General features: G+C 42.6%; 1 protein-coding gene across 1 annotated transcript; it reads right to left on the bottom strand.

Annotated features, from left to right (window-relative positions):
* Positions 1–1,008: 1,008 nt before the first annotated feature.
* On the bottom strand, positions 1,009–6,962 carry slc16a5b (solute carrier family 16 member 5b). Its single transcript, XM_076264759.1, has 5 exons — positions 6,817–6,962; positions 5,859–6,345; positions 4,265–4,408; positions 3,256–4,104; positions 1,009–2,005 (listed from the first exon to the last, which is right to left on the bottom strand). Exons 2-5 carry the CDS (start codon positions 6,334–6,336, stop codon positions 1,737–1,739), a joined length of 1,740 nt encoding a protein of 579 aa, XP_076120874.1. The 5' UTR covers positions 6,337–6,345; positions 6,817–6,962; the 3' UTR covers positions 1,009–1,736.
* Between the last annotated feature and the right edge of the window lie 6,966 nt (positions 6,963–13,928).

Here is a 13,928-nt window from a genome sequence, read left to right as displayed (position 1 = left end):
CACTGATTAGCCTACCTAAGCCATTTGCAGATCTTTGGACTTGCAGATATCTCATTCGGGACTACAAATGAACAAGCTTTAGATATTATATTAATTAAAAGTAGGCTATATGCCAAATTAGCTTATTTGAATTAATTTAAATGCTAAAATTACAAATTCGTAATGCAAAGCCACAAGGTGTCGCCGGGGCTACACAGTAGGCTTATGCAAAATTAGCTTCTTTGAATTAATTTAAATGCTAAAATTACAAATTCGTTGTAATGCAAAGCCACAAGGTGTCGCCGGGGCTACACAACAGGTGCTACAGAAAACCTCATCCTCTTGTCATCTGGAATTCAACTTCTATCGTTTCCCAACCTTGGGGTCGGGTCGCCTGAAATTCAAATGGGGTCTGCTGACATACTGGGTATCTCACAATTTACTAGTGCATTAGCCTAGGCTACATAAAAATATACATAACCTAAATTAAAAAAATATTGGAAATCCCATGATATCCAAGATAAGTAACGGATCCTTCATTACAATCTAGCTAAGTAAAAATAAACTTAAGCTTAGACAGCCCGCATGAGATGTTTGACGGAATTATGCTTGATCAATGTTCAAAACGAAATAGCAAAACCATCAGGCGCGCAAGGACACTTTGGGAAAATCAGTTGCTCTCGTCTGGATGTTGCAACAGAGATGAGTTTCGCTCTCTCTCGCAAGTCGCAACATTTTAATGATTGGGGTCCCCAACGTTTTGAGACATCAAAATAGGGTCACCTGCCAAAAATGAAAGCTATAGCTTTCAGCATTCCCATTTTCTTTCTGCATTGCAACCGAGCATTCTGGGAAGAATGGATGACACACTCGTAGACTACAGACTACACCAGGTCATGTTGATATTTTTTATTTTTAAAATAAGTCTATCAAATACTTGTTATTCCAAATCCCATAGAAACCATAAATCACATACATTTCATCTGTACGTATATCTGATAAAATTAAGGCAATAACACTTTAGGTAGACAATAGAAAATATTTGGTGTCCCTCAGCAACATTCCAGTTCTTGAAGTCCTCTAAAAGGAGAACTTGTTTAAATTTTCTCAAAATATAAAATCTTTGTGCCCAGAAACATCATTGTAAACATGTTAGAGCATCATGCTCATGGTGCACTCTATTCATATAAACTGAAACTGGCCAGTGATTTTCATTTATATGATTATGTATACTTTGATTCATTAAAATATTTTTAGCTGTAACAATGGCAATTGAAATCTAATAAAAATGATATTTATAATTTAGGGTTTTCAATAACAAAAGCTCAATAAATCACAGGCCTGAATGCATTCCACATTTGTTATTTACCACAAATGTAAAAACACACCAAGAAGCCATTTCTTGATCAATTCTATTACAGTGTAATAAAGTTATAGTAGTCTAGTAATCTAGTTGAAAATGCATTTTCACATTGTACAGCATTTAACATTTCAACAGTCCGTGAAACTAAGACTAAGTGAGCCCCCTTCTGCATCTCTCAAGACAAAACACCATGAAAAACTGTGGGGACATAGAGGAAGCAAAGATGACAGAATGGACAGGGAAAACAAAGGGGAACATGAACAGGTCATTTTCAGTCAGTTGTTCTATGTGTGTTTCTGCTCTGGAGTCATAAAATAAAAAAAGCAAAAAATAAAAAATAATGCAACAGGAGACATTCTGTTTAATAGATGCAGTATACGGCCATTCACACTGTTTAAACATCTGAGACGTTCACATCAGCGGGCTTCTCATCCTGTTCTGTCTGTAAGGGCACTTGGCTGTAGGCCACATCAGAGGTGGAGAGGGAGATGACAGGTCTCAGCGGGTGTTCCTGGGCGGGCGGGGTGCAGCTCCGGGCTTCCCGGTTCCGCTGCCGGTCCAGGTAGTAGAAGGAGCCCATGAGGAACAGGCCGGCTGAGGCCACGTTCACGCTGCAGGCGTAGAAGACGTACGTGTAATGGCCAGTCCTGTCCATCAGCAGACCTGCAGGAAAAGCGAAAGGTCAAGACTCAAATGTACTGTATTACTATGAGCTACAGCCAGTATGAGCGGATCCTGTATAATTCTGGGACAACACACTGACATTGACTGCTCAGAGGATCCAAAACAAAGTTATACTAAACTAAGCCATTAAGTTGTTATAGCAATCTCAATGCAGCTGTTGTCTAAACATTTTAGCATTTAGGAGTTGCTCGGGCCGGCACGGGTCAGACGGCAGGCCTGGCTTGACATTTGTGTTTCCATGGAGCTGGTAACCAGAGAGGGTCTCCCAAGCGATAGCTGAAGTGGCTCCAGTCCACGACCTCGCCACGTGGGAGTCAGCTGGTGGCCACCAGAGCTGTGTCTGAGGAACAGGATCCATCCGCTTCCTGTGAGTGCACTCCACCCAGCCCCCCTCTGCCAATACCTGGACTGCTTAACCAGTACCCACCCACTCCCACACATGTGCACCCCCCACCCCCCCTGAACTGATGACGAGGGTCCTCCATGGCCAGCACATTCCATTTCCTTGTGACTCCCTCACACATTCACATAACACAAACAGAGCTCCGAAGGCTCTCGGGGGTTCTCCCTGAAGGCTCTCGCTCTCTTATGGACAGATCCACCATTTCCAAACAACTTTGCTGAATTTCCCCCAGAGGTGTAAAATGTCTACCTCACAGAGCAAAGAATAAAAAGCACACACACACACTCAGATGGTTCAATCCACTGGAGAGTCAATGATCTGATTCAAATGTGATGCAGTATGCAAAGGCTCATTCAGGACTCTTTTAAAGGCATTTCTTTGAATCTAGAGGTTCCATCTGTAAGCCATTCAAGTTGTAAAATTTCACCAAATTTGACCACTTAGGTCTATTAAATCTTCCTAACTCTTGAATGTAGTATTGCTACTGTGAGCTATACTTATTTAGTACATTCTAATGTAGTAGGATAGAATATGTTTTATTATTCCCTTTTTGCCCCTTTCCCTGGGGACATGACAAATGAGTTTTCTCAATTAATCACATGATAATAATGATAATGATAATAATAATAATAATAATAATAATAATAATAATGATGATGATGATGATGATGATGATGATGATGATGATGATGATGATGATGATGATGATGATGATGATGATAATAATAATAGTAATAATAATAGTAATAATAATGTATTATGTAGTAGTAGTAGTAGTAGTAGTAGTAGTAGTACTGTAGTAGTAGTAATAGCATTGTTTCTAGACCTGCGAGTGGTGGGCCCATCAGCACAGTGATGCTCTCCATACAGCAGATGAGGCCCAGGGCCGAGTGGAAGCGCCGGATGTCCACGGTGTCCATCAGCACGGTCACCAGCAGCGAGCCGATGAAGCTCATGGAGAGGCCGAACAGCACCACGAACGTCAGCAGCACGGGGAAGGTGGGCACCATGGCGCACACAATGTTACTCAGGCCGTTCACCAAGATGGCCATTCCGAACATGTACACAAAGTAGGGGCTCCCGCGGAAACGTGGCAGCCCAAAGACCAGCGCCACCACTGGCCGCACGAAGAGGTTGACCAGGCCCAGGATGGACATGAGCAGAGCGGCACGGTCCTGGGTGATGCCGTGTGAAGTGGCGTAGGGCACCAGGTAGACCAGCGGCACGGTGAAGCCCAGCATCATCCAGGCCACGCTCAGAGTGAACGCCCGGTAGCGAGGATGGCTCCGCAGGAGGTCGAAGCCCATGTGTCTGTGCAGGAAAGCCATGAGGCCGGACAGCGTGGCCCGCAGGCGCACCTTCAGTCCCTCCGGGTTCCCCTGCCGCGGACAGCCGTTGGCGCGGTCCTCCTGCCCCCGGCCGCTGCGCTGGGAGCTGGGCCGCAGGGGTCGGAGCATTGCCCCGCACACGCAGCAGTTCAGCAGGATCCCGCCGAAGATCAGGAAGCTGCCGCGCCAGCCGTAGTAGCCCCGCAGGAAGTTGGCCAGGAGTGGCAAGACACAGAGGCCCAGGGCCGTGCCCGTGGACGACAGAGCGTTGGCGAACGCGCGCCGCCGCACAAAGTAGTGCCCTATCATCGTTATGGCCGGCTGAAAGGAAAAACAGAATCCCAAACCTACAAAAGAAAAGCGCATCATCCTTAAGCACTTTTTTCCCATTTTACCTTTAGAGGAAACCTTTGGTGACCCCCTTGAAAGAATATAACTGTGTTTAACTGTGTATAATTGTGTAATATAATATAATGTAATGTATAATATAATTGTATGTAAGCCCACCTGTGAGGATGCCGGCTGTTAGGTACAGTTCTGTGATGGACTGAGCGAAGGAACTGGTCGCCATGCCCAGGCCGCTAAGGATCCCCCCGAGCATGACCACCGGGCGACACCCATACAACTCGACCAGGACACTGCACAGCGGGCCTACAAAAGCAGCAGAGGACGGACGCAGTCATCAACATGCAAATACAGACAAGCAGATACAAATGGGCCAACACAGACCCACGACAATCAGACAAAGCACTCAGGGACATTGTTTTGAATCACTGATGAACAGATTTCAAAGGCATGCAAATCGTAATACCATTTTCTTCCAACACATGGGGAAAGGCACAATGATCATGATTAAAATACAAAGCTGTATTCTCAAACACAAAGTGAAAATTTCCCGCCAGAAGTGCCAGCCAGGCAGGCCATAATGTTACGGTGAACACTGGACACACAATAATGATGGGATTAATTGAAATTCCTGTGACAAAATTTCCACAGCTCGCGGCCAGGACAAAATGAAAGTTGAAATGATCAAGCTAATGCTTTTAAATTACACTAATTTTAGAAGCGATTTTACAAGTCTTTGATGTAACAGTAATAATCCAGTTATTCACTCTGTTCAGGCAGTGCACAGTGCTGTACTGAGCACTAGACAGGCAATAACGACGGAATTAATTGAAATTCCTGTGACAAATATCCACTGCTCACGGCCAGACAAAATGAATGTCGAAATGAGTCAAGTTAATGCTTTTAAATTACACATATTCTAGGAGAGTTTTTACAAGTCTTTGATGCAACAATAATAATCCAGTTATTTCATTCGGTCTTTGGGGCGATTAGGCTCTGCACATGACTGTCATGTGGAAGTTCCGTCTGTGTAGAACTCCTGTCTGTGTGTGCTCTGTAGAGCCACAGGTTTCAGAGTTCAGAGACAAACCAAATAGACAGAAACAGAGGGAAAAATAAAACATTTAATTCATAAACCACAGCTTGTATTTACCCTATATTGACTAAATCTCTAAAATCTATACTGGCCCAGTATGAGGGCCCAGTCCAAAGTGATGTCCCCTGAATCTTTCAGAGTTGCTAACGACTCCCGACTAAGCATGTGTATGGTGACTCAGCAAGGGAACATCCTCTGCTGAGCTCATCATTACAGGCAGAACACACCAATGAGCAGCATGAATTTGGTTTGGAGTGTCCTTTCAAACAACAGTAAATGGACTTATACGGAGTCCTTAAACACTGACACACAAGAGCGTCTTTATCTTATCTCTAATTCCCTGCAGCCCGTTATTGAGAGCCCAGCAGCAAGAGAGACATGAATTATCTCTTTTCCTGGTAAAATGAAAGACACAGAGCATGGTGACTGGTGAGAACTGAGGTGTGGAGGCTACACTGGCCTCGTAACTGAAGCGTTCCGTTTGCAGAGCTTCTGCTGCAGCAATAAGCTTCCACTATAATCTATGGAATTGGCTACATCAGATAAGACAGTGGCACATACGTTCAAAAAAAATTAGACCAGTCTTCTAAAACTATTTTTACAATGGAGCACCTCAGTTGCGGACCAGGTGTAGCCCGGGCTTGAGGTAGGAAACTCTACCTCCTCCGTGCAGCACAGCGGTCATGATGGCAGGGACCCAGGAGGTCTCGGTGTTGGTGGTGTTGAACTCAGTCTGCAGGTCTGTGTAGAAGATGCCAATGCAGGAAGGGAAAGCCAGGGTGAGTGCCAGCACCATGATGGTGGAGGCCAACACCACCCACCCCCAGCCTCCGTCAGGCGCCTCCGGTCCACTCTGCAGCTGCATCTCCTCCCGCTGCCTCTCGGGCTCCTCGCTATCACAGGGAGCGCTGGGCTGCCCTGATGCTGCCCCTTCCTGCCCATCCCTTTCCTCTGAGTCAGAGTCCCTCTCCGTGTCCAGCGCGTCCAGCGAGTCCACAGACCGCAGGGAGGACGCCCAACTCCAGGTCAGGTGGCTTTGGCGGGCATCAGGGCTGCTCCGTCGCACCAAGGTAGACTGGCCGTTTGAGGGCACAGATCTCGGAGATTGCTTCTGGTGCCCCTCCAGTCCCTCTGTCATTGTGTTTGGCTGTAGAGGGGCAAACAACACCAGTAATGTATACCTCAATAAAGCTATGTACTATAGCATTATTCTAGTATTTATATTGACAAACATAAAAGAAAAAAAAACATGCAGAGATTTTGGGATTGACAGAAAAGGCACATTTACATAATTTATCAATAAAATAAAACCGCATGCAGAGATTTTGGGATTGACAGGAAAGCTACATTTTCTTATACAGCAGTGCTAGAACACACTGTGAGAACTGAAAATTTTTCAGCAAGCAAGCTGCCAGCAGTAGGCTACCTATTCTCATATTCAGCAAGCTGAAATCGTATTCTAAGGCACCCAATGAAACTTTTTTTCTCTAATGTATTTTCTACATAATCTAACGAGTGGCCAGCGAATATCCGCTTCTCTGTTTATTAAGTAGGCTAGCCTAATTGTTAAATAAAGTCATCTGGTTCAGGTGACATGAGTTTCTAAAAAGTTACTCACCGGACACTTCCAGTAACCCTTTAATTTTTCATCTTTGCGTATTTACGAAGACGTGTATTGTATTGTATCCTATCACTGCCAGGTTTCGACAAATAAATGATGATATGAGCGTCTTTAGAAACTGTCATGACCTACCGTTACTCATTGTCTCGACCTATCGGCTACAACGGCGAAATAGAAACATCCACTCGGGACTGCGTTGCGTCAGCCGCTACTTTCTAAAAACCGCTGTCCTATCAAATTGGCCTCGAAATTTATGGGCGGCATTAGGTCTCTTGCTCTCAACTTTCACGACCATCAGGCTGAAACCTCCCCGGACAAATCCCAGCAGCCACTGACTCAGACATACAACCTAGTGCAGGAGAGCCGTGATAATCTCCTTTTGTCATTATTATTGGCTAATCCACAAGGCTGGCGTGCTCTTTCACGGAGTCTTTTTAATAATTAAAACATAGGCAGCATTCTAGATTAATTTGTTGTTGGTTTTTCACCAGTTTGGATAGTTGTTCAGCAAGCTTACCAGCAACTACTCAGTTCATAGATCCAACATCCATCTGGATTTCCTATCCTTCACCAGCGGCCTCAGGTGTCTGTAAAATGGCGAGATTAAACTGTTAACAACATTATTGATCATATAATACAGTAGTTAGCTACACTTAATTAAAGTAATGAGCCTCTGGTGATTTCACAAGCACATACCCCGGCAGGCAGCCAAACCTCTTTGACGGGGACGTGAAATCAGCGCATTTGACCTATTTCCTTATCAAGTTGACATCTGCAAGTGACACCGAGAAGCTGACTCTTTCTGGTCTATGCCGTTTTCCCAATCATAGGTCACCTAAAAAGGTCAAGTAAGGAGAAAGTGTTAACCACAAAATGTGGACACCTTTATAGGCGATGTTAAGCTGCACAGGCTTTGGAACACTGATCTAGACTTGACTTCACTTTCACTTTTTCTCCTTAACTATGACTATCCTGCTGCTCTCGTTTCTCAATGCAATCTACTCTTTGCGGCCTTTACAGAAGCAAAACGGGATAGAGTTATGGTCAACTCCTTTACCTTTGCATATACTTTCCTAATACGAAATGTCCTATTATTACTTTTATTGCTGCTCACGCGTAGCCATGTGATATTGCATGGAGCAAAGTCTAAAACTATTGATGTTTGAACATCTTATTAGTCTTATGAGACCATTTTTACCATCATTGTTAATAATTACTCCTGTATACTTTGTCTAAATGTGCAATGGATGTCATGTAACATAGGCCTACTTACCTATCTAGATGTCTTTAATATTCCCCTTTCAGCCAATTGTGCATTGCTGTTGTATCCTGTGTCATGTTGCATAATATTGAACAGGATTGGTTGCTGATTCACCACTGTGGTAAATCCATCTCCTTTCCTGTGAATATAGGAAATCACAATGCTGGTGGAAAAGGTGAATGCTATTAGGTGCGGCTGTGAGTTGTCGGTGTGGGTAGTGTTGATGGTGTTATCTAATGTTGATGTTATAACCAAAGTGTTTTATGTCTTCCCATTTGTATTGTGTTTGTGTGTGTGTGTGTGTGTGTGTGTGTGTGTCTGTTAGTTATACTGTAAGGTAATATTGTTTATGTCCACCAAAAGAGACTGTTTTTATTGTTTGATGCCAATGCCTATGTAGCACTCAGCTCAGAAATATAGTTTAATGATCTAAATTAGGGTTATCAAGTATCTGGACCAGTTGTAAGAAGATTTCTAAGTTAGACTGCTGGAGATAGAAGGTTGCAATGTAATGACTCAGAACACTTGGATGGTGTATAGGTGTAATACTTTTCTGTATTATAATATGTGAATTGTATTAAATAGGCAGTGGAAATATTACAAATAGTACATTAATAAAATACATAAAATAAGAAAATAAATAAATCACAAAATGTGCAATTCAATAAATGGCAGAAAATATCAAATCTCTAATCTGGTTTAAGGACCTACCTGGGTGAACCCGCTTATCTAATAAATATCTAAAATACAGTGTTCACGTGTCCAACATATCCAAATAGTGAATCTCTAATCAGTGTAAAATATCCTATATCAATGTATCTATTCTGTGGTTAGTAACAGTAACATTTTCAGAATGTATAGACCTCTCCAGAATAAGTCCCGCCTCCGTAACTTCCGTATCCATCCAACCTTCGGTCGTCAATGTCTATGGGAAATAACATGGCGTTTTGAAAGATAGCACCTGTCAAACTCTGTAGGTGACAAAGTAGAAAAAGCTAGTGGGCAGATTGGCCTACACACTTCTGCCATCTAGTTTACACTGGATTTATTGATTGTTGGTGCCGTTTAAGTAGTATACTATAGACTATACTACTTAAAAGGTACCGAAAATCAAAAAATCCAGTGGAAACTAGATGGCAGAAGTGTGTAGGCCAATCTGCCCAGCAGCTTTTTCTACTTTGTCACCTGTAGAGTTTGACAGGTACGATCTTTCAAAACGCCATGTTATTTCCCATAGACATTTGACGACCGAAGGTTGGATGGATACGGAAGTTAGGAGGCGGGACTTATTCTGGAGAGGTCTATTAACAACCTATCAAACATGACGATTTCACGCAGGGTTAGTGCCACCTCCGTAGACAGGCTCTGGTGCCACAAACTCCATTTCGGTGAAGACAAACTATGAAACATTGCCGTTGCTATGCAACCTTGACTCGGCGTCCGAAGCGTGCATTAGCTTAGTGCTTCATACTGATATATTTCTACTTTAACGGCACCGACAATCAATAAATCCAGTGGAAACTAGATGGCAGAAGTGTGTAGGCTAATCGGCCCACCATTTTTTTCTACTTCGCTACCTACAGATGTTTGACAGGTATGATATTTCGAAACACCATGTTATTTCCCATAGACATTCGACGCCCGGAAGTTGGGTGGATCCGGATGTTAAATCACTATGGACTATGCAAAGATTGTTAAGGCGGAGCAAGATACTTCGTTGTAGTTCATGTCTATGGGCGCGAAATGGGGATCGAATCCTGTCTGCATAAAGAGGCGTGTCGATGACGTATTGATAAGCGTACGTTGCAACCGGCCAACAGCAGCGGCATAAATAACCGGCGCACACCTGATATAAAGTCGATTTTCTCCAGACTGGAATGCTCAAAAATGCTAAAAATGTACCTGAAATGTTCAGAAGAGTTTGAGGATTATGAAAACGTGCCCAAAATTCACATTCTTAACTCTATAGAACCAAGACCTTAGCATATGTTGTAAAATTCTGAGCTATGCCCATAGACTTCAATGGAGCAGTCGCTGCCTCTGCTTTGCATAAAGGGGGATTTTGACCCCCCCCCCCCCCCCGTGCGATCCGGGTTCCCAGAAGTGGCTCCTGATGAAATATCTTGCTCCGCCTTAAAGGGGTGGTTCAGGATTTTGGACATAAGACCTCATTTCCAAGTAAGCAAGTGTGATATTTATCAGTGGAGACCGTTTTCAACACGTTTCATCCAGTAATTGCAGAGTTCGCAGGTGCTAGGCTAGCGCAAGTCAACGGTATGTGCTAGCCTGCCACTAAAGACAGTCTTACCCACTCCAAAGTACACCCGAGGCAAATTCCAGACAATCGATGTAAATGTCTGTGTTGATAGAATAGTGTAAGAAATACAACTACCCTCGCATCGCGTTGCAATAGTTATACTTTGGTCCCTGAAGTTGGTAGTAGTCATTTTGCATCTCAGCAGCGGACTGATATTACCAAGGCTACTACTAAGTATCCCCATTGGAGTGCGCTTTACTGTTTACTTTTCGGCGCAGTACTACTAACCGGAGCAAGTATAATTCCGTCGTGGTAAGAAACAAGTCCCTCAAAATGTAATGCGATCGTTGAAATGCAAGGATAGAATAACGTTAGAAATAACAGTATCAATACAGACATTTACATCGATAGTCTGGCGTTATAATTGATTTGCCTCGGGTGTACTGTGGAGTGGATAAGACTGTTTTTAGTGGCAGGCTAGCACATACCGTTGACTTGCGCTAGCCTAGCACCTGCGAACTCTGCAATTAGAAGGACTGGATGAAACGTGTTGAAAACGGTCTCCACTGATAAATATCACACTTGCTTACTTGGAAATGAGGTCTTATGTCCAAAATCCTGAACCACCCCTTTAACAGTCTTTGGACTATGTAAATGTAAGGCGGTGTATTTGTAGCGCCACTAGGTGTCACTGCAGGACCATGTATTATTTATATTTTCGCTAGTTTAAAGGAGAATTCCGGTGTGATTTTGACCTAAAGTGTTTTGAAACATGATACCGAGTGTGAACGTATGTCTCATAGCCCATCTCGGCTTGTCCCCTGCACTCCGAAATCTGGCGCTAGTTAGCCGATGCTACCAACAAGGCGGTCAATGGTTGTGCCTCGGCATCGGCATAGCCATGCAAATAAATCACTGTTTTACACCATTTACGAGGCTCAATGTATCTCCACACTTCATTGGCAGACTTCCAAGGGCCCTGACATTTAAAACGAGACATTGAGAACTTTGAAAAAGCACTGGTAGTTTACTTACAAGACGATATATACAGACAGTATCTTCTCGAAGTTTAGCGTTTGCAGCCATCTTGAATTTAGTCACGATAAGTCGAGCGACGAGTAAGAATGAACAGGTATGATAAGGGATCAGATTCCAAAAATAATTCCGTGGAAATGCATGGATTCCAGTTGCTGCTACTGGAAGAAACTGTAATCCATGCATTTCCACAGAATTATTTTTGGAATCTGATCCCTTATCATACCTGTTCATTCTTACGCGTCGCTCGACTTATCGTGACTAAATTCAAGATGGCTGCAAACGCTAAACTTCGAGAAGATACTGTCTGTATAAATCGTCTTGTAAGTAAACTACCAGTGCTTTTTCAAAGTTCTCAATGTCTCGTTTTAAATCTCAGGGCCCTTGGAAGTCTACCAATGAAGTGTGGAGATACATTGAGCCTCGTAAATGGTGTAAAACAGTGATTTATTTGCATGGCTATGCCAATGCCGAGGCACAACCATTGACCGCCTTGTTGGTAGCATCGGCTAACTAGCGCCAGATTTCGGAGTGCAGGGGACAAGCCGAGATGGGCTATGAGACATACGTTCACACTCGGTATCATGTTTCAAAACACTTTAGGTCAAAATCACACCGGAATTCTCCTTTAACTCTGATTGTTCCTTTTGCTACACAGTAGGGTTGATGCGTGTTTAGCCTAGAACGCCATAGTTTCTTTAGTATATGCCATCAACCTTATAGGTAAGTCGTTATTTTCATGAGTTAATTAAATATAAAATATCTTGGGTAATACTACTTAGAGAGTTCGTTTTGTTGAGCTATTGTTTAAACCTAGTTATTGAAGACTTAAATGCTGAGTCATTTTGAGAATAAGAGTTTTTATTTTTGTTATAAGAGCGAGTAATTTGGCCACAAATACAGTGCTAAGCTATTTGTTACTATGCTAGTTATTGTTTTGGTATGCGTTAGCACTTGAATGTAATATGGAGATTCATTAGTTTGAATGTACAACTGAAGTGCATTACGATTTTTTCATACAATTCAATTCAATTTATTGTGCTTATAGAGCGCCAAAACATTACACATGTATCATGGCGCTTTACAGAATGTAGGCAGTCAGAGAAAAAGGAAAGAAAGGAAGAAAAGAAAAGAAAGAGAGAGGCCCATGGGTAATAGGGGCGAGGAAAAACTCCCTAGAATTGGAGATACATATAGGAAGAAACCTCGAGAAGATCCACGACTCAAGGGCCTGACCCATCTGCCTAGGGTCAATACAGGACAGTAAGGTCTGTATACATGACAAATGCATATGATAGTCAGGTGTAGAGAATAAGACATGGTGTTAAAAAGCACTTGAGCAGAAAGTTACAAGAGGTGGGGTGATTACGTATCTGGTTTGATAATTCATTAATCCTGATTTAGTGACAGAAAGTTCAAATTTGTCCAGGGGAAGGGAGTTGTCATAGGGCATGTGGTGGGTCGGCAGAGAGGCCAGGAATCCGGGCAGAATTGTCATAGGCAGGTGATGGGTCGCTAGGCTGTACGGGCCAGGAATCCAGATAGGGGGACAGTAACCCCACTAACACAAAACGTTAAGGGAACGTTCGGGAACGTTAGTGTATGGTTCCCTAAAGGGTAGTTCGAACCAAACCAAAAACTAACGGTTAGGGAACGTTACCTAAGGGTTCCTTAACGTTCCTAAACGTTAAGGGAACCAACCAACCAAAACGTTCTCCTATGGTTGCACAGTACCTTCACACAACGTTCCCGTTTGGTTGTTATTGGTTGTTTTTGGTTGTTCTGAGTGCTGTTTTGACATGTTTATTTTAACCAGCTCCGTTTAAGTTTTTGAAGTAGGCCTAGCATATACAAGGTTTGCAGTCACTTGATATTCACTAAAAATGATTGGCCTTATGTAATCAAATTAAGATAAGGAGTAAGAGAATATATTTATTTTTAGGCTGATATCAATTTTGCTATAAACAATACTTTTGTGCTTGATTTCAGTTTTGTAACCGTATGAAGTGAAAATGCTTAAAACACGAATCTATCAATAAAACAATTTTCACTTCTACATTTCACTTAGCTCAATATAAAAGTCCAACCGTTACACCCCCACGCCAGTAGGGGGAAGACAACGCCTGGTCTGCATTCAGAACCGATTGCAGTTTCACGTTGGATTAAACAAACAATAATACTTCGGTAAATAAAATATAAAATATTTTTATAATAGTTTTCTGCTATCACTAGAATACATTCAGAACATGTTTCATTTGTTCCTGTAGCCTACCATTACCATTTTACATTCACACATGTTACATTATTTGCATTCGAGGCTTCTGATTAGGTGGCAATGACGTCAATGGTAATGCGTCTCTATTCATTCCAATTCCATGCCGTGTTAAATGTGTTATATAGCATTGTGTGATTGATTGCGCCTCTATCAGCGTTAGAAACTGGAGACAATAACAACACAAGCTCCATTTCAGTTTTTGAAGTAACATACAAAGTGTTTGCAGTCACTTGATTTAGATCCACTCAAATGAAGGTAAACATCATATCAAGATAATATTT

This window comes from Alosa pseudoharengus, unplaced genomic scaffold (genome assembly GCF_046254945.1).
Source record: "Alosa pseudoharengus isolate Yale_2024_CS ecotype anadromous, Long Island Sound unplaced genomic scaffold, YU_APseudo_1.1 YU_APseudo_1.1_scf_4, whole genome shotgun sequence".
Lineage (NCBI taxonomy): Eukaryota > Metazoa > Chordata > Actinopteri > Clupeiformes > Clupeidae > Alosa > Alosa pseudoharengus.
Note: the sequence above shows the minus strand (reverse complement) of the source record. Positions and strands in the feature narration are given on the sequence as shown.